At 46.3% G+C, this 21,306-nt stretch overlaps 1 protein-coding gene across 8 annotated transcripts in view; it reads right to left on the bottom strand.

Moving 5' to 3' along the window:
* The window catches only part of LOC124043272 (protein tyrosine phosphatase type IVA 3), an 81,184-nt gene that overhangs the window by 20,292 nt on the left and 39,586 nt on the right, over positions 1 to 21,306 (bottom strand). The window contains exons 1-4 of one of the 8 annotated variants that reach the window (XM_046361671.1): positions 16,297 to 16,464; positions 14,437 to 14,533; positions 9,428 to 10,031; positions 5,820 to 5,912 (exon numbers count right to left, since the gene is read on the bottom strand). In XM_046361671.1, the coding sequence (XP_046217627.1) occupies positions 5,820 to 5,912; positions 9,428 to 9,532 (198 nt within the window). In that variant the 5' untranslated portion in view covers positions 9,533 to 10,031; positions 14,437 to 14,533; positions 16,297 to 16,464. Of the gene's footprint in view, positions 1 to 5,819; positions 5,913 to 9,427; positions 10,032 to 14,436; positions 15,981 to 16,011; positions 16,276 to 16,296; positions 16,465 to 21,306 lie in introns of those variants that run through there. The other 7 variants (XM_046361667.1, XM_046361672.1, XM_046361673.1 and 4 more) reach the window with 7 other exon arrangements.

Genomic DNA, 21,306 nt, shown 5'->3' with positions numbered 1-21,306 from the left:
CGCAGGCACAAACACAGACATGGAATCAAGCACCACCACAACAGACCAGTTCTCATTTGAGGGTTAGACTATTTATTTGCCTGAGCTGTGTCTTACACTGTTTTCCTGGGGTATTAGCATAAGCTCCTGAAGGTTCAATATTTGCAGTGTAGTACATGTTGTAAGCTACTGCATGATGTTGGCTGAGGTAATGTGGGATATGTCAACAGGGCAGGAACCACAGCAGCACTGGCCTACTTTGGGGACGAGGCATGGGCACACACATATACGCTTTCCTCGCACTGTTCCATTCAACGTGACCTTGGAAAGATTTTTAGAACATCAAGATGACCTGCGACAATTCCATGCCCCGAACACACACGATATACAACACTGTTCACTCATTAGCTATACCAGTATGAGGCCCTAGCTTTGAAAGCCTGTAGCCAAAGCAACTCACTGCATCAGAGCGACAGTGGAGAGGAGACACCGGATAAACAAATCACTACAGATTTCCAATCAATTCCTAGTTAAAGTGATATCCCCACCCAGTTTTACATGTCTTCAGCTGAAAAGCGCCACGAACATCCCCCATTTTACATGACAACAGTTATTCAACAGTTGAAGCAGCCATTAGTAATAACAGCCATCCTCCCAGGGCTATGATAACAGAGTACAGCTCTATCTGTCTGTCTGGTCCTATAGCTTCCTGGTTGTTGATATTTTATGTCACTGGACAGCAGGATTGGGGTCAATTCCAATTTAATTCCAGTAAATTCAATAAGTATACTGAAATTCCAATTATCCTAAATGATTTTCAATAAGGAAAATGTGGAATTGGGTTTACGTTTCGGAATTGACTGGAATTGAAATGGAATTGACCCCAAGCTGATGGCTTGATCGTGTTCAAGCCTTTAACTAGATCTCTCCAGATTTCCCCTATATCACTACGGAGACAGAGGAAGGGGAGGGGAGAGGTAGGCAACTCCTTCCCATGCCCTGTTTTTCAAGACTCTGGAGAGCGAGTACCAATTGCCATGATCCTCAATGTTTTCCAGTGCTCTGGCAGAAAGCGAAGTACAGCCTTCACATAAATAGCAGCCCATGGTGTTGTGCTTACGTAACAGCATACCCTGTAAATCTCTCCTTTCATATCCACACTATTCACTGAGAGAAAGAGGGAGAGAAAGATAGAAAGAGATTAAAGAGAGAGTGAGAGAGAGAAAATAGAAAAAGGAACAAATTTAATAGAGGAGGCCACGCGGGGTAACCAGGCTCTGCAGCTGCCATGGCAACAAAGGAACGTTGATGTACTGGTAATCAGAAACACGTGCCTTCAAGTTCAGTTACAGATACTGGTCTGAGTTATGTGCGTGTGCGTGTGCGTGTGTTTGTTTAGGAGTGACCCAGATGAGTCTTTGAAAGGGTTTTGGCTGCTTTCAAGTTGTTGGGTGTATATCAGTATTGATGTGTGTATGTGTGTTTGTTTACGAGCATATAAGGACGGAGCGTGCTCTTCCAGGAACTGGGCCCCAACCCCATTGCCCTCCTCTGAACACAGAACCGTCTGTTTGATGACACTCTGCCTCCTCCTTCCCTACATGGTCATGGCCTTAGTGGAAATAGTCAGTGGCGTCAAACAAACTCGACCAAAGAATGACGAAAATCATGAAATATGAAAGGAAAACGTACACATTATGGCGGCGCCGAAGATTCAGCACTGCTAAATGGACAGCGTGTTTGCACAGGTAGGTTGTTTAGCAACAAAACCGACACGTGTCCAACTATGGGGCAAAACAGACTGGTGGTTTAGAATGTTGACATGTAAACTATATTTATTTTTATTTATTTAACCTTTATTTAACTAGGCAAGTCAGTTCAGAACAAATTCTTATTTACAATGACGGCCTACCAAAAGGCCTCCTGCTGGGACAGGGGCTGGGATTGACTTATTCGCCATGATGTTGGATAAATAAACAGCTGAAGATGCAAGTCACTGAAATACTGCTGTGCGTAATAAGCGTCGCTCCTTTGCGGTAGAATTGGCAATGCCGAAAGAACGGTCCTTACGCCAGCGTTCAATGGAAAGGTTTGTCTTACAACAAAGAATCATGGGATATTGCCGTTTACCTATGCTCATTGGCCATCTAACCAGCTGGATTTCAAGATGATCAGTGGTCATTGGGTTAAAAGACAGTCAATCAACGAGACAGTGGTCATATAATTTGTGCACAATGGACTCGTCACTTGTTGTCTTCTAATCGCTTTTTCCGGGTCAATACGTCCCGCAAAATGACCCATTATGTTTGGTTGTGTTACAAACAAACTGTTGATTGCAAGGAAACCAAACATGACTGGATAAAGTCAGGGAAAGTCTGTCTATTTTACGTTGGATGTTACGTCGAAAATTGAATGACACAAATTCAACGAGATAAGCGTTCACAAAATGCTGTGTTAGGCTATACAAAATGGATTTAACCGAAAAAAGACCATTCTTTGTGTAACAATGAGCCATGGGATTGCAACCAGAGCAAGATCTTCAAAGGTAAATTATTTATTTCAATGCAATCTGATTTCGTTACGCAAGTGCTGGCTGAATAAGTAGTTTGATATGGGGGTCTGTGCTCAGATAATCGCAGCGTATTCTTTCGCAATAAATCATTTTTAAAATCTGACAATGCAGTTGGATTGGCAAGATTCTAGGCTTTCGAACCATTTGAGACACTTGTATTTTCATTCATGTTTAATATGACTATTTAACAGTAGCATGCCGCGGTTCTGGGGCCTGGGCCTTCAGTGAAGTCCTACACAGTCCCACCCGAATTAATCCACCTCTTATTACCATCATTATGATGCCATGGCTCTAGACACTATACATTTAGATAGAAACGCAGTATAACCAGGCGTTGCGTCACCTTGAAATTTACATTTTTATTCAGAGAATTGCAGGGGAAGAGTACAATACCTTTTCATTGTGCAGCTTCGTTGCCCTGCGCGCTTGTTTGTTGAGCTGTAGATCCACTCGGGTGTCCCCAAAAGTTTTCAAAAGCACCATTGCTTGTAAGTGCCCAGCCGTACTTTGGTGTCTCGTTGCTGCCTTGGTTAGACAACTCAGGTTTGCAAAGCCAGTGTGGCTCCAAACACCAAATCGATCACTTGCAAATAATAGGCATTCCCAGCAGTACAGTTTGCAGTGCTTCTCGGAGCCTGTGAGTCATTGATAGCGCCCATAGTTGAAAGTGGCGAACGAACCCCTTTCCCGCCCGTGACAGGCTTTGTAGCGTCAGCGTCTACCTCTCCTGACAATGTCTAACTTTTCTTTAAAAGTTTGTCTTGAGAATGGCGTTATAATTATATCCTCGACCAAATCGATATCTTCTCCTTCCGCCATTGTGGGTTGAAATAACAGCTTAGTAGTACGCAAATTAATTCGTTGATCAATTTCAGTTTCCTAGTTCTGAGACCTGCTCATATAGGACCTGCCTCTCAATATTGGTAATCCAATCCAAAGACGTGCACGCACTACGCCTGCTAGCTGGCTCCTGTGTAACACTGGAGCCAGCCAGCAGGCGTACAATAGCCAACTCTAAAGCTGATTGGTTGACACTAAATTTTAATTTCCATTCACTCTAAGCTACAAGCGCCCGCACTGTTGATTCTGAAGGCCTGAGGGCAGATTTTAGACCCCTGGCAACACATGATGGCTGAATATGATTGGATAAAAGATCTAACATAAAGACCAGCGCTCCAAATCTCAACCTGGGGCTGGAAGCAGTGCAACCAAGAGGAACGCTATGAAATGAAGAGTGTAACTCTTACTCTGGGGAATCATTTAATACATATTTGTGGGAAAATATATTTTAAAAAAAATTATATTCTGATGAGGTTTAGGCCAGCAGAGAAGGCCTTGCATTTATGTAGCGATCACCTACGTTGTAGAATTTAATCCCGCTAACGGGTTCGGTGCGCAGAAAGGTTAAACACACTTTGCTGTAGGCTACTATTTACTAGTTAACAAAAAATCATGCATGTCATTAAATAAATTCACCCACTCAGTATTGTAATCAAAACTTACCAGAAAGCATGTAGTGCTTGGCTAAGACAGTATAGTAGAGTGAGCTCGATAGCATCTCATTAGTGTGCAAGATCTTGAGAATCAGCTGTGATTCTGATGGAAGAGTGCAACTGCACATGTGATGGAAGTGCATGCAGAAGGTTGCAATTCCATTGAATTGGTGATAGTTTCACCAAAATATCCCACAAGCCCTAAAATTGCCTTATGTGTATCCCACAAAAAAGGTTCACTGTTATAAACTAACTTTTTTGATGAATTTCGGCAGAATTCCCCAAATTCCCGGGCTTAACCCTACTACCATAAATACATTTCTGCCATATTGGCATTGAGATGACATCAGTCAAAACACCTCAAAACAAGACATGGTATCAAGAACAAGATAAAACGAACTGAAACGAGCCACCTACGATTCCTCACATGGCAGTTTCTTGTCATTGTTGCTAGCTATCTGGCCATCCAGAGTCACAACAACACACTGGCTTCTGCCCCATTGAAGCGTTCACATCATTTTCAAGGTGTTCTCAGCTAACCTGTCTATACTGGAGCTCTGTGGCATGGCACTGAATGGACAGCACCTCCGTATAGTAGCCAGCTATAACATTATTCCATTTGTGTGCGGTGACACATTTTTGGGGTCACAGTCAGGTAGCCTACAATGTGTATATGAAAATCAGAACTGGCACACAGATCTTTAGAAATGGTAAATTGGCACTCCACATGAAAAAAAGGTTGCTGACCCCCTGCTATAGGCTATATGAAGCCATCCTTGTTGAACTGCTCTCCTGCGCTTCCCACCAACACTGTCTCATTGCGTTGCATCCAGATATGAATAGCAGCTCATTTCTGCATTTGCCTGTCTGCATTATTCGCCAGGGAAAGGAAACATTCTGCGAATATTGAAGCATTGTTGAGTTTAAATGCCAAAATCATATTCAAAGCAATCGGCGCACTGCATAATGTAGCCTTTATTTAAGTAGGACAGTCATTTAAGAACCTATTCTTATTTACAATGACGGCCTAACCCGGCCGGACCCAGACGATGCTGGGCCAATTGTGCGCCACCCTATGGGACCCCCAATCACGGCCGGATGTGATACAGCCTGGATTCAAACCAGGGTCACTGCAGTGACACCTCTCGCACTGAGATGCAGTGCTGTAGACCGCTGCACCACTCAGGAGCCAGAGTGGCAGAGCGGTCGAGCTAAACAGCTGACCAGCAAAGCAGATGGCCCCATCTCTGCTCCCTGCCTTCTAAAAGTGACAGAAAAAGGTACGCAGGCTGACATGGTCTTAAAGTCAGCCATTTAATACTATAAACAGCAGTTGAATTTTAAATCGGGATTGGAATTAATTCAACCCCCCCCCCCTAACCCTAACCTCCCCCCCAAAGAAAAAATGTGACTACTTAAAATGTGGGGTTTTGAGCTAGGGTATGGCAACTACCATACCCTACCATTAAACAAAGAGAGTCACACACTCCATGTGTGTAAACTCCCAGTCATTTATTGGGTAAAACACCTCACTGTGTCTTCTTCAGGGTAATGTCATGAATGCTTTAACCAGGTTATGTAGACAAATAGCGCAATCAGTGCAACCAATGACAATACCCTACCATACTCAACTGAAACCCCTGGAATCAGTACTGGAAGTCCTGTCCAAGACCGAAACACTCCGCTCTACCCTGCTCTTCTCTTCACAGTGCATGTGTGTTTGTGTGTCCACTTCACAATGAAGTGTGAGGGACGTGACACTGGTCTGTACTCACCACCACGGTGATGCCATCCTTCTCCAATGGAGCCTTATCATAGGTGACCTCACACACTCTCACTACCGTCGTGGCTCCGTACTTCTTAAGGTCCTACGGTGGAGGAAGGAGGGAAGGAGTTCCATTGAAAAATAACTCAACACTGTGTGTGTGTTTTGGGGGGCGGTTGACATGCGTGTACAAATATATAGCCTATATATGGACCCATACTCATAGTAGTACAGCAGGCGGATTTACTTACCTTAAGGGTTCTGTCTGTCTGCCTGGGACTGTGTCTGTCTGCCTGGGACTGTGTCTGTCTGCCTGGGACTGTGTCTGTCTGCCTGGGACTGTGTCTGTCTGCCTGGGACTGTGTCTGTCTGTCTGGGACTGTGTCTGTCTGCCTGGGACTGTGTCTGTCTGCCTGGGACTGTGTCTGTCTGCCTGGGACTGTGTCTGTCTGCCTGGGACTGTGTCTGTCTGCCTGGGACTGTGTCTGTCTGCCTGGGACTGTGTCTGTCTGCCTGGGACTGTGTCTGTCTGCCTGGGACTGTGTCTGTCTGCCTGGGACTGTGTCTGTCTGCCTGGGACTGTGTCTGTCTGCCTGGGACTGTGTCTGTCTGCCTGGGACTGTGTCTGTCTGCCTGGGACTGTGTCTGTCTGCCTGGGACTGTGTCTGTCTGCCTGGGATTGTGTCTGTCTGCCTGGGACTGTGTCTGTCTGCCTGGGACTGTGTCTGTCTGCCTGGGACTGTGTCTGTCTGCCTGGGACTGTGTCTGTCTGCCTGGGACTGTGTCTGTCTGCCTGGGACTGTGTCTGTCTGCCTGGGACTGTGTCTGTCTGCCTGGGACTGTGTCTGTCTGCCTGGGACTGTGTCTGTCTGCCTGGGACTGTGTCTGTCTGCCTGGGACTGTGTCTGTCTGCCTGGGACTGTGTCTGTCTGCCTGGGACTGTGTCTGTCTGCCTGGGACTGTGTCTGCCTGGGACTGTGTCTGTCTGCCTGGGACTGTGTCTGTCTGCCTGGGACTGTGTCTGTCTGCCTGGGACTGTGTCTGTCTGCCTCTGCCTGGGACTGTGTCTGTCTGCCTGGGACTGTGTCTGTCTGCCTGGGACTGTGTCTGTCTGCCTGGGACTGTGTCTGTCTGGGACTGTGTCTGTCTGCCTGGGACTGTGTCTGTCTGCCTGGGACTGTGTCTGTATGCCTGGGACTGTGTCTGCCTGCCTGGGACTGTGTCTGTCTGCCTGGGACTGTGTCTGTCTGCCTGGGACTGTGTCTGCCTGCCTGGGACTGTGTCTGCCTGCCTGGGACTGTGTCTGTCTGGGACTGTGTCTGCCTGGGACTGTGTCTGTCTGGGACTGTGTCTGTCTGCCTGGGACTGCGTCTGTCTGCCTGGGACTGCGTCTGTCTGCCTGGGACTGTGTCTGTCTGCCTGGGACTGTGTCTGTCTGGGACTGTGTCTGTCTGGGACTTTGTCTGTCTGCCTGGGACTGTGTCTGTCTGCCTGGGACTGTGTCTGTCTGCCTGGGACTGTGTCTGCCTGGGACTGTGTCTGTCTGCCTGGGACTGTGTCTGCCTGCCTGGGACTGTGTCTGCCTGCCTGGGACTGTGTCTGTCTGCCTGGGACTGTGTCTGTCTGCCTGGGACTGTGTCTGCCTGCCTGGGACTGCGTCTGTCTGCCTGTGACTGCGTCTGTCTGCCTGGGACTGCGTCTTTCTGCCTGGGACTGCGTCTGTCTGCCTGGGACTGCGTCTGTCTGCCTGGGACTGCGTCTGTCTGCCTGGGACTGCGTCTGTCTGCCTGGGACTGCGTCTGTCTGCCTGGGACTGTGTCTGTCTGCCTGGGACTGTGTCTGTCTGCCTGGGACTGTGTCAGTCTGCCTGGGACTGTGTCTGTCTGCCTGGGACTGTGTCTGCCTGCCTGGGACTGTGTCTGCCTGCCTGGGACTGTGTCTGTCTGCCTGGGACTGTGTCTGTCTGCCTGGGACTGTGTCTGCCTGCCTGGGACTGTGTCTGCCTGCCTGGGACTGTGTCTGCCTGCCTGGGACTGTGTCTGTCTGCCTGGGACTGTGTCTGTCTGCCTGGGACTGTGTCTGTCTGCCTGGGACTGTGTCTGTCTGCCTGGGACTGTGTCTGTCTGCCTGGGACTGTGTCTGCCTGCCTGGGACTGTGTCCGCCTGCCTGGGACTGTGTCCGCCTGCCTGGGCCTGTGTCCGTCTGCCTGGGACTGTGTCCGTCTGCCTGGGACTGTGTCCGTCTGCCTGGGACTGTGTCTGCCTGCCTGCCTGGGACTGTGTCTGCCTGAGACGGTCTGCCTGCCTGCCTGGGACTGTGTCTGCCTGCCTGGGACTGTGTCTGCCTGCCTGGGACTGTGTCTGCCTGCCTGGGACTGTGTCTGCCTGCCTGGGACTGTGTCTGCCTGCCTGGGACTGTGTCTGCCTGCCTGGGACTGTGTCTGTCTGCCTGGGACTGTGTCTGCCTGCCTGGGACTGTGTCTGCCTGGGACTGTGTCTGCCTGGGACTGTGTCTGCCTGGGACTGTGTCTGCCTGCCTGCCTGGGACTGTGTCTGCCTGGGACGGTCTGCCTGCCTGCCTGGGACTGTGCCTGTCTGCCTGGGACTGTGTCTGTCTGCCTGGGACTGTATCTGTCTGCCTGGCTGCCTGGGACTGTGTCTGCCTGGGACGGTCTGCCTGTCTTCCTGGGACGGTCTGCCTGCCTGCCTGGGACGGTCTGCCTGCCTGCCTGGGACGGTCTGCCTGCCTGCCTGGGACCGTCTGCCTGCCTGCCTGGGACCGTCTGCCTGCCTGCCTGGGACCGTCTGCCTGCCTGCCTGGGACCGTCTGCCTGCCTGCCTGGGACCGTCTGCCTACCTGCCTGGGACGGTCTGCCTGCCTGCCTGGGACGGTCTGCCTGCCTGCCTGGGACGGTCTGCCTACCTGCCTGGGACCGTCTGCCTGCCTGCCTGGGACGGTCTGCCTGCCTGCCTGGGGCGGTCTGCCTACCTGCTTGGGACGGTCTGCCTGCCTGCCTGGGACGGTCTGCCTGCCTGCCTGGGACGGTCTGCCTACCTGCCTGGGACCGTCTGCCTGCCTGCCTGGGACCGTCTGCCTGCCTGCCTGGGGCGGTCTGTCTGCCGGTTTGACTGTTTGTTTGTCTGTCTGCCTGCCTGTCCGTGACATTGTGGTACTCTTTAAGATAGTGGCACTCTTTAAGATTGTCTGACTGCGAGGCACGCTCCTCTCACTGCCCGTGCCATGCGACCGACGTGGCAGCGGGACACATCGCCATGGAAACTGAGGCATTGTTGAAGAGGGAGCAGCCAGCGCAGCGTTGTCATCGGCAGACCCGCTCTATAGTCTGATTTTTTCTCAGTGTCATAGAAACACCTTTCTTAAGATAGGGCCTTGGAGCAGTGTCAAGAAGATGTGTCAGTGGAAACAAGGAGAAAGACAGAAAGACAAGGAAGGACAGAGAGAATAACGACATGAAGAGAGGGAAAAAATAGGGAGGATGAGAGGGAAAGAGAAATGGGAGAAAAGAACTAGAGAGAAAGAGAGGGATGTATGGAGAGAGAATCATGAGAAAAAAAATATTAGCAGGTTTAAACGAGCGGGGATAGAATGGTCCTCACCTCGATGAAGCTGTTGAGGGTGGAGTTGGTGGGGTTGTGCGTGATGAGCAGCCGCATGTTCTTGTAGCACACCTCGGCCGGCGCCGGACGGTTCATACGGGCCATGTTGACAACCCTTACCCAGCTGGGGGGGCGAACGCAACACGGACAGGGACGCAAGGGGACCACAAACTGGTTGTCCACGGTGGCCACGGTCGCTGGTGGGCTAAACTCCTGCAGACGTTCTCAGTCCTGTCCCTCCTTTAAGACAATAGAAAATACAAGTCTGTCCTCGGGTTGGTCGATCCTTGGGAGGGTCACTGTGGTTGGTTTAGATGAGGTCTTGGGCTTTCACTGAAGAGTCGTGGAATAGTTAGTCCAATCATCCCATTAGGGTTCCTGAGAGAGGGTCTTAGAGTGACAGACCTAGGGTGTGCAGAGTCCTGGGAGGCAGGGAGCCCTCGATGCGTTGGTACCCAGGGATCAGTGCAGGGTATTAGGCGGACAAGGCAGAGCAGTGGGCATCCTCCCCTGGATCAGCCTATGCTCTGGGATGTTGAGCGTGGCAGTAGTCTCCAGTCCTCTGCAAGAACGCCATCAAAAGCACAGCGCCAAGGGTGTAAAACTGTGCGGCGCCAACAGGGAGGAAAGGGGGGAGGCAAAGAAAGACAGAAGAGATAGTTAACCACAAGCAAGATAAATCTGAGAAACAAACACGAAACACTGGCTGCATCCTCGGGAACAGCTGACTGGAGAACAGATTAATGATATTTCCCTCTCTTTCACTCTCCCCCTCTCGTCTCTCCCCTCCCACATGACTGGCACTATGTAAACAGGGTCGGCTCCAAGCATAAGCGACATCAGGGGGCCGCTAGGGGGCCCCCGAACCCAAAAATAATGGAGAAAAAAATATTTTAATAATAATAATTCATTAATAGATAAATAGATAGGAGAGAGCGATATAAATAGATGAATAACTGGATATATACAGTCTGGAGGTGTGTTGGGTCATTGTCCCGTTGAAAAACAAATGATAGTCTCACTAAGCGCAAACCAGTTGGGATGGCGTATCACTGCAGAATGCTGCGTAGCCATGCTGACTAAGTGTGCCTTCAATTCTAAATAAATCACCAACAATGTCACCAGCACAGCACCATCACACCTCCTCCATGCTTCACAGTGGGAACCACATGTGTGGAGATCATCCGTTCACCTACTCTGCTTCTCACAAAGCCACGGCGGTTGGAACTAAAAATCTAACATTTGGACTCATCAGAACAAAGGACAGATTTCCGCTGGTCTAGCATCCATTACTTGTGTTTCTTGGCCCAAACAAGTCTCTTCTTATTATTAGTGTCCTTTAGTAGTGGTTTCTTTGCAGCAGTTTGACCATGAAGGCCTGATTCACGCAGTCTCCTCTGAACAGTTGATGTTGAGGTGTGTCTGCGACTTGAACTCTGAAACTTTTATTTGGGCTGCAATTTCTGAGGCTGGTAATTCTAATGAACTTGTCCTCACTTGAAGAAACTTCAAAGGTCTCAGAAGTTCTTCACTATTATTCTATAATGTAAAAATGGTAAAATTTAAGAAAAACCATGGAATGAGTAGTTGTGTCCAAACTTTTGATTGGTATATATACACAGTATACACACACACTGAACAAAAATATAAATGCAACATGTAAAGTGTTGGTCCCATGTTTCAAGAGCTGAAATAACCTTTTTGTTCACACACACACACACACACACGCACACAATTCTGTAATTATTCAGACATCTTGCCTTTTTCCACATTTTGTTACGTTACATCCTTATTTTTAAATGTTTTTTATTTTATTTTTACTGCCTCATCAATTTACACACAATACCCTATAATGACAAAGCAAAAACAGGTTAACATACACTTTACTCAGGTGCTATGATGAAACTGTCTCTCAATCGGACAGCCACAGAAAAGGAAAAGTTCCTTCGAGTTACCTGCCTCAGAAATTGCAGCCCAAATAAATGCTAAAGTAACAGACACATCTCAACATCAACTGTTCAGAGGAGACTGTGTGAATGAGGCCTTCATTTTAAAAAACGGAAATATCCTCTCAAGCTCTGTCAAGTTAATGGGGAGCATCACTGCACAGTCATTTTCAGGTCTCTCCAGAGAGGACATTCAGAGACTTGTCCCTTAGGCATTCCTGCGTTGTCTTGGCCGTGTGCTTAGGGTCGTTGTCCTGTTGGAAGGAAAACCTTCGCCCCAGTCTGAGGTCCTGAGAGGTCTGGAGTAGGTTTTCATCAAATATCTTTCTGTACTTTGCCCCGTTCATCTTCTCTCAATCCTGACTCGTCTCCCAGTCCCTGCCGCTGAAGAACATCCCCACAGCATGATGCTTCCTCGACCATGCTTCACCGTAGGGATGGTGCCAGGTTTCTTCCAGAAGTGACGCTTGGCATTGGTTTCATCAGACTAGAGAATCTTGTCTCTCATGGTCTGAGAGTCTTTAGGTCTCTTTTGGCAAACTCAAAGCAGGCTGTCATGTGCCTTTTACTGAAGAGTGGCGTCTGTCTGGCCACTCTTCCATAAAGGCCTGATTGGTGGTGCTACAGAGATGGGACAATCTTCCAGAAGGACAACCATCTCCACAGAGGAACTCTGGAGCTTTGTCAGAGTGACCATCGGGTTCTTGGTCACTTCCTTGACCAAGGCCCATCTCCCCCGCTTGATTCCCTCATCTGATGAAACCAAGATTGAACTCTTTGGCCTAAATGCCAAGCATCACGTCTGGAGGAAACCTGGCACCATAGTACAGAGAGATCCTTTATGAAAACCTGCTCCAGAGCGCTTAGGACCTCAGACTGGGGCAAAGGTTCCCCTTCCAACAAGGACAACAACCCTAAGCACACAGCCAAGTCAACGCAGGAGTGGCTTCAGGACAAGTCTCTGAATGTCCTTGAGTGGCCCAGCCAGAGCCTGGACTTCAACCTGATCAAACATTTCTGGAGAGATCTGAAAATAGTTGTGCAGCAACGCTCCCCATCCAACCTGACAGAGCTTGAGGATCTGCAGAGAAGAATGGGAGAAACTCACCAAAGAGGTGTGCCAAGCGTGTAGTGTCATACCCAAGAAGACTCAAGGCTGTAATTGCTGTAAGGTGCTCCAACAAAGTACTGAGTAAAGGGTCTGAATACATTGCTTTGTCATTGTGGGGTATTGTGTGTAGACTGACACAGAAAAAGGTACATTTAAATACATTTTAGAATAAGGCTGTAACCTAACAAAATGTGGAAAAAGGGGTCAAAATATTTTCCCAAAGGCACTGTACAGCCGTGGCCAGAAGTTTTGAGAAATGACACAAATATTAATTTTCAAAGTCTGCTGCCTCAGATTGTATGATGGCAATTTGAATATACTCCAGAATGTTATGAAGAGTGATCAGATGAATTGCAATTAATTGCAAAGTCCCTCTTTGCCATGCAAATGAACTGAATCCCCCCAAAAATATTTCCACTGCATTTTAGCCCTGTCACAAAAGGACCAGCTGACATGTCAGTGATTCTCTCGTTAACACAGGTGTGAGTGTTGACGAGGACAAGGCTGGAGATCACTCTGTCATGCTGATTGAGTTCCAAGAACAGACTGGAAGCTTCAAAAAGGAGGGTGGTGCTTGAAATCATTGTTCTTCCTCTATCAATCATGGTTACCTGGAAGGAAACATTTGCCATCTTCATTGCTTTGCACAAAAAGGGCTTCACAGGCAAGGATATTGCTGCCAGTAAGATTGTACCTAAATCAACCATTTATCGGATCATCAAGAACTTCAAAGAGAGCGGTTCAATTGTTGTGAAGAAGACTTCAGGGCACCCAAGAAAGTCCAGCAAGCGCCAGCAGCAGGCAGGTGTGAGTGCATCTGCACACACAGTGAGGCGAAGACTTTTGGAGGATTGCCTGGTGTCAAAAAGGGCAGCAAAGAAGCCACTTCTCTCCAGGAAAAACATCAGGGACAGACTGATATTCTGCAAAAGGTACAGGGATTGGACTGTTGAGGACTGGGGTAAAGTCATTTTCTCTGATGAATCCCCTTTCCGATTGTTTGGGGCATCCGGGAAAAAGCTTGTCCGGAGAAGACAAGGTGAGCGCTGCCATCAGTCCTGCGTCATGCCAACAGTAAAGCATCCTGAGACCATTCATGTGTGGGGTTGCTTCTCAGCCAAGGGAGTGGGCTCACTCACAATTTTGCCTAAGAACACAGCCATGAATAAAGAATGGTACCAACACACCCTGAGAGCAACTTCTCCCAACCACCCAGGAACTGTTTGGTGACGAACTATGCCTTTTCCAGCATGATGGAACAAAACATTGATATTTTGGGTCCATGGCCAGGAAACTCCCCAGACCTTAATTCCATTGAGAACTTGTGGTCAATCCTCAAGAGGCAGCATGCCAGGGCGGATTGCAGGGGTCTTGAAAAAGAAGGGTCAACACTGCAATATTGACTCTCTGCATCAACTTCATGTAATTGTCAATAAAAGCCTTTGACACTTATGAAATGCTTGTAATTATACTTTAGTATTCCATAGTAACATCTGACAAAAATATCTAAAGACACTGAAGCAACAAACTTTATGGAAATGAATATTTGTGTCATTCTCAAAACTTTTGGCCACGACTGTATATACACAGACTTTCTTATGGTGGGGGCGGACTCAGTAGAGGTCTCAATTTACTGTTGAGAGTTAGAATAGTAGACTACACAACGTGCAATTTCAAAATTTGGTTGTGCATCAGCAGTTTCTCTTTTTATGTCAGTCAGTTCCCATCCCATGCAAGTAAAGTCGAAACGTGTAAAAAAAAATATATATATATTACGACAGCTGTGAGGGACACAGGACGTTTCAGCATCATTTTATAAATGCCAACAGATCATCATTTGACATGGTGGGATCTTTTTGTGTCTGTAAAATGTATTATGCGAGAAATGGAGGTGTAAATAGCGATATAATAACCAAATAATAACCATCACATCGAAGTAAACTTGGGCTCACGTGATGATATGGTGTGTGGTCCTCCGGCGAAGACACGGGAAACCATGCAGTTTGTTGAGCTACAGATTAAATCAAGTGTGATGAACTTCCCAGGGTCCTGAAAGGGCACAGGGATGAGCTTGACGCTCCTTTCCAATAAATGTAGAGTGATATTATTCTGGTGACATGATGAGCAATGCTTGACTGCCGTTGGACAAAAAAATATATTCTTGTCCTTATCCATAATAATCTCATCACGTAGCCTCGCTGTTGGCTAGAACACATGTGTCAAGAACACATTCGCAATTTAACGCCACAGTTTGTTACCAACTATCTGTAGAGTTTCGCAACAAGTCAGTTTGGTGGGAACACACCACTGGTGGGTAAATGCACATATTTCATAGCTACTGACAACAATTCTGAGATTGGTAAATTACTCTAGCCAGATATCTAAACTTGTAGTAATCATGGCCGAATACTGACCGGGCATGCAGGATATGCCTCCAGGGGCACCAATTTAATTTGTTTGCCACTCTCACTCAGATATCATTAACATCCCACAGGGCGCAGACGTCAGTTCAACGTCTATTCTTAATTTACATTTGGTTGAGTTGTCAACTAATGTGAATTCAACAACAAAAATCACGTCATTGAATTTAGGTTCAAAGGTGGGGGGGGGGGACTCTTCCTTTACATTGATGACTTTTTGCAAATCCAATCAGTTTTTCGTATTGACTTTTTTGTCGTTGAAATGACATGGAAACAGCATTGATTCAACCAGGTTTTGCCCAGTTTGATGGCAATATTCTTGATAACATTTGTGGAATTTCTTGAAATTAGCTATAAAAACTCTAAATGTCTCTCCATCCAATGGCAAAATGTGTAGAATTGCAGAAAGCTTGCTTTAAATGTACAACATTTTCTCTACTCCCCAAGGCAAAATGTGTAAAAAGGAAATCAACTTTAAAACAGACATTTTTCTCCTCATCATCAAGAGGGGGGCCACTAAAATGTTTTGCCTGTAAGGTGGGTGGGTGGGGACTGCAACCAAATCTCGCTTAGGGCCTCCAAAAGGCTAGGGCCAGCCCTGTATGTAAATTATAATTCAAGATGGTGTGCAACATAAAATAATGGTTTGTTTATTAAATGAGCAACAAAAAGGCATTCAATTCACCTTCCATCACTGTTTTAATTTCCCCAACCAATTTTCCACATTAGATGTGCTGGAAATGATTTTCTAAGGGTCAAAATAACAATAAAAACATTACATTTATGAGAAAATTTTCACAGAGAACAGAATTTATCTGCTTTACAACCTACATACTATAAGTGTTCAATAAAAAAATACGATTTCAGGAATAGTTTACAATTGCCCATATTAGTTCTGCTCCAGATTCAATTATATCATTATTAGCCTAGTCTACAATATTGAAGAATTGTGGAGCATTACACTGACACACACTAATACAGGTAAACTTTATAACCTCAAAATCCAATTCAATCAGTGCCATAAAAAGCCAATAAGACTGCCCCCAGTGAGCCGCTGTTTGACAGACACTGACCGACGGTAGACCCCTCAGCCGCGCAAAGACGCACCTCGGTTCACTCCGACGATCTAAAACTGCCGGTGTAAAAAACACATTCAATCCACATCAGATCCATATATGTATCTAAATGTATGGCACTGGTCCACGTACATCGAATCCTCTTACCGCTCCTCGGAATTATGAGTAAACCCTACGAAAAAGACAGACCAAACATCTCTTGCAGAACGGCTTTCAGCTTGTAGAGCGCTGGTTATGAGAGAACAGACGTGGCCAAATTAGTTTGTGCGCCCGTCTCTACCGCTCTCTTGCCCCTCCCTGTGCTGCTTTAGCCTACCTTGCGCAGCTAGCTCCCTGCTCGGAATAATTCAGCCTGTTCTGTTATTCCCAAGAGAATCACTGGAGGTTAATAGCCGACACAAAATACCATTTTCTCTGACTCGGTTAAGACTTGATTTATTTATGGCACGTAGCCTACTCGGCTACACTAGGTCGGGTCTGCCGCTCATATCATAGCAAAGCAGACAGAGCCTCTGCTCATAAGAGTGGAGAGAGAGCCGCCCACAACGGTCAATCCCACCCATCTTCATTCTTCAGTTCTCATCTCAGTAAATGCTGCTGAACCCACCAAAAGTGTCTCTCACTTGCAGGAAGAAATAAACATGGTCAGGGAAGTGTACAACCGTCTTCCACTAAATCTTTAATTTATCCCCAATGTAGGATAATCAATGTAATTGAGATTAGGAGTGAAATGAAGGAGAATTGCTCCCCTTACTTCGTAGCAATGGAAATATTTGTGCCAATGTTCCATACATTTTTTATATTTTGTGTAGAGATCCTTGAATGTTTCTTAATTTATTAAAATGAATAAAGGCTCAGGTCCCCCACACTCTAAAAATTAGGGGTTCAAATCAAATTGTATTTGTCACATGCTCTGGATACAATAAGTACCGTGAAATGCTTACTTACAAGCCCTTAACTCTTTAACTGCATTGTTGGTTAGAGAAAAATTGCCAAATAAACTAAAGTAAAAAATTCTAAAAAGTAACACAATAAAATAACAATAAACGAGGCTAGTCAGTGTGCGGGGTACAAGTTAGTTGAGTTAATGTGTACATAGGTAGGGATAGGTATGGGATGAAGGTAGGGATGAAGTGACTATGCATTGTAGGGGGGGGTCAATGTAAATAGTCTGGCAGTCTTATGGCTTGGGGGTAGAAGCGGTTAAGGAGCATTTTGGTCCTAGACTTGGTGCTCCGGTATCACTTGCCGTGCGGTAACAGAGAAAAGTACACACCCCTGAGGGGCCCCAGTGTTGAGGATCAGCGTGGCAGATGTGTTGTTGCCTACCCTTACCACCTGGGGGAGGCCCATCAGGAGGTCCAGGATCCAGTTGCAGAGGTAGGTGTTTAGTCCTAGGGTCGTTAGCTTAGTGATGAGCTTTGTGAACGCTGAGCTGTAGTCAATGAACAGCATTCTCATATAGGTGTTCTTTTTGTCCAGGTGGGAAAGGGCAGTGTGGAGTGCGATTGAGATTGCGTCATCTGTGGATCTGTTGGGGTGGTATGCGAGTTGGAGTGGGTCTAGGGTATCCGAGACGATGCTATTGATGTGAGCCATGACCAGCCTTTCAAAGCACTTCATGGCTACCAACGTGAGTGCTACGATGCAGTAATCATTTAGGCAGGTTACCTTCGCGTTCTTGGGTACAGGGACTATGGTGGTCTGCTTGAAACATGTAGATATTACAGACTCAGTCAGGGAGAGGTTGAACATGTCAGTAAAGACACTTGCCAGTTAGTCCGTGCATGCTTTGAGTATACATCCTGGTAATCAGTCTGGCCCGACAGCTTTGTGAAAGTTGACCTGTTTAAAGGTCTTGCTCACATCAGCTACCGAGAGTGTTATCACACAGTCATCCAGAACAGCTTGTGCTGTTCAACAAGGGTTCTTCTAAGATCCTCAAAGTTCTTTGAAGAAACTTATGGTTCTTGGCATTGAAAATTGCCCCCAAAAAGGTTATTCCAAGAACATCATAGGAGGTGGGGTTCATCGAGGAACCTCCTTCGTTGGTAGGGGTTCTTGCAGGAACCTAACTGCCCAACTGAAATATTTGGACAGTTAGGACAGCAGGTGCAGGCACTTAAATGAACATTTTAAAGATCTCCTCAATTTAAGGAAAGGTTTGTCCCTTGTATGATCTAAATATATATTGTTTTATGATGATACCATCTATCTTTTAATATTTGTGAAAATCTTTCTCAAACAGAAAATGTACACAATTCATTGGATATCAATCAACAAATAGTTAAGAATATGTATGCTATAAGAATATGTATGCTATAAGAATATGTTGAAGGCTCGCTGTATTGGGTGCAGATACAGACGGAGGTATACACAGGTATGTCAATTGGTATTGGTGTGTTATGCAGACCACTTGTATTATCCTCCTCCCTCACCTCTTCAATGAAAATCCCATAGACCTCTACATTATGGACAAGGCATGTGTATGAAAACCATTATCAACTGGTTTTTCATTCACATTTACCACAAGAACCAGAGTATAAATACTCTCATGTGTATGTTTTCTTAATCATCTGTACATATTTTTTTTAGATTCACAGACCGTTCCTACACCTCTGATGAGTATAACAGGAAACCTGTTGGATCACCATGCACTGAAAAATCATTCTGGCTATGGATACGGAGAACATCAACACATTAACATCAACATGCCAGAGGATATACCCACTGGACTTGGGGCCCTGCTGGGGGTTAACCTCCTATTTAGATTTTTGTATTCTGCTTTGCCATTAAAATCATAATAAACACTAACAACTCAAATATTGTGTTATTGTTATGTGTATTATTATTAATCATAATCATAATATGGTGGAGGGTGCGGGTGTTCAAAAATTAACCCCAATAGGTTCTTCAAGAGGTTTGAGGATCCATTAAGTGGTTCTTCTTCGAAGAATTTATAGGGGTTACCCACACTTTCAATTTGAAGAACTCCTAAAGGAACCTTTACTTTTTAAAGTGCACCATATAAATCCATGAAGTTTGGCCAGTCATTTTCACTCTAAATAAACAAATGAGAGTAAAGTGATCTAATGTTCCCATTTGTTGTTTTCAAATCAAATCACATTTTATTGGGTTCAGATTTGAGTCCCTGGCGGCATAGTGTGTTACTGATGGTAGGCTTTGTTACTTTGGTCCCAGCTCTCTGCAGGTCATTCACTAGGTCCCCCCGTGTGGTTCTGGGATTTTTGCTCACCGTTCTTGTGATCATTTTGACCCCACGGGGTGAGATCTTGCGTGGAGCCCCAGATCGAGGGAGATTATCAGTGGTCTTGTATGTCTTCCATTTCCTAATAATTGCTCCCACAGTTGATTTCTTCAAACCAAGCTGCTTACCGATTGCAGATTCAGTCTTCCCAGCCTGATGCAGGTCTACAATTTTGTTTCTGGTGTCCTTTGACAGCTCTTTGGTATTGGCCATAGTGGAGTTTGGAGTGTGACTGTTTGAGGTTGTGGACAGGTGTCTTTTATACTGATAACAAGTTCAAACAGGTGCCATTAATACAGGTAACGAGGGGAGGACAGAGGAGCCTCGTAAAGAAGAAGTTACAGGTCTGTGAGAGCCAGAAATCTTGCTTGTTTGAAGGTGACCAAATACTTATTTTCCACCATAAATTTGCAAATAAATTCATTTAAAAAATCGTACAATGTAATTTTCTGGATTTTTTTATCATTTTGTCTGTCATAGTTGAAGTGTACCTATGATGAAAATTACAGGCCTCTCATCTTTTTAAGTGGGAGAACTTGCACAATTGGTGGCTGACTAAATACTTTTGCCCCACTGTATACCTCAAATGTTGTGCACAAATTTGTTTGCATCCGTTAAGTGGGCATTTCTCCATTGCCAAGATAACCCATCGACCTGACAGGGGTGGCATATCAAGAAGCTGATTAAACAGCATGATAATTACACAGGTGCACCTTGGGCTGGGGACAATAAAAGGGCACTCTAAAATGCGCAGTTTTGTCACACAACAATGCCACAAATTATTCTAGTTGAGGGAGCCGTGCAATTGGCATGCTGACTGCAGGAATGTCCACCAGAGCTGTTGCCAGATAATTAGATTTGAATTTCTCTACCATAAGCCGCCTCCAACGTTGTTTTAGAGAATGTGGAAGTACGTCCAACTGGCCTCACAACCGTAGACGACATGTATGGTGTCGTGTGGGCGAGCGGTTTGCGGTTGTCAACGTTGTGGACAAAGTGCCCCATGGTGGTGGTGGGGTTATGGTATGGGCAGGCATAAACTATGGACAACGAACACAATTGCATTTTATCAATGTCAATTTCAATACACAGAAATACTGTGACGAGATCCTGGGGCCTATTGTGAGGCCCATTTTATACTTAAGGTATCTGTGACCAACAGATGCTACTGGGCAGACGCCACCTGGCGGTGGCTATTTATCAGTCTGAAGGCCTGAATATTGAGAAACAGCTTCTGTCTTGCAGTCCCAGCGTTGATGCACCTGTACAGTCTCCACCTTCTAGATGGTAGCAGAGTGAACAGGCCGTGGCTCGGGTGGCTGAGGGGCCAAGCCAAATGTCTTCAGTCTCCTGAGGTTGAATGGGCACTGTTGCACCATCTTCACCACACCGTCTGTGTGGATGGACCATTTCCGGTTGTCAGCGATTTGCACGCAGAGGATCTTGAAGCTTTTCACCCTCTCCACTGCGACCCCATCAATGTGGATGGGTGCATGCGCCCTAAGCTGTCTCCTGCAGTTCATGATCAGCTCCTTTGTTTTGTTAACATTGAGGGAGAAGTTATTTTCCTGGCATGACTCCGCCAGGGCCCTCACCTCCTTTCCTGTAGGCTGTCTTGTTGTTGTTGGTCATCAGACCTACCACTGTTGTGTTGTTGGCAAACTTGATGATTGAGTTGGAGACGTGTGTGGCCATCAAGTTTACCAATTAGCATGCTGCCCACCTTCACCACCTGGGGTCGACCCATCAAGAAGTCCAGGACCCAGTTGCACAAGGCGGGGTTCAGACCCAGGGTCCAGAGCTTAGTGATGAGCTTGGGGGGCTCTATGGGGTTGAAGACTGAGCTGTAGTCGATGAACAACATTCTTACATACAGTGAGCTCCAAAAGTATTGGGACAGTGGCACATTTTTTTTTTTTTTTTGCTCTGTACTTCATCACTTTGGGTTTGAAATGATACAATGAAAATGAGTTTAAAGTGGAGACTGTCAGCTTTGTTTTAAGGGACATTTTTTATTCATATCGGGTGAACTGTTTAGAAAGTACATAGTCGCCCAAT

This window comes from Oncorhynchus gorbuscha, linkage group LG09 (assembly GCF_021184085.1).
Source record: "Oncorhynchus gorbuscha isolate QuinsamMale2020 ecotype Even-year linkage group LG09, OgorEven_v1.0, whole genome shotgun sequence".
Taxonomy (NCBI): domain Eukaryota; kingdom Metazoa; phylum Chordata; class Actinopteri; order Salmoniformes; family Salmonidae; genus Oncorhynchus; species Oncorhynchus gorbuscha.
The sequence above is the reverse complement of the archived record's forward strand: the minus strand, read 5'-3'. Positions and strand labels throughout refer to the sequence as shown.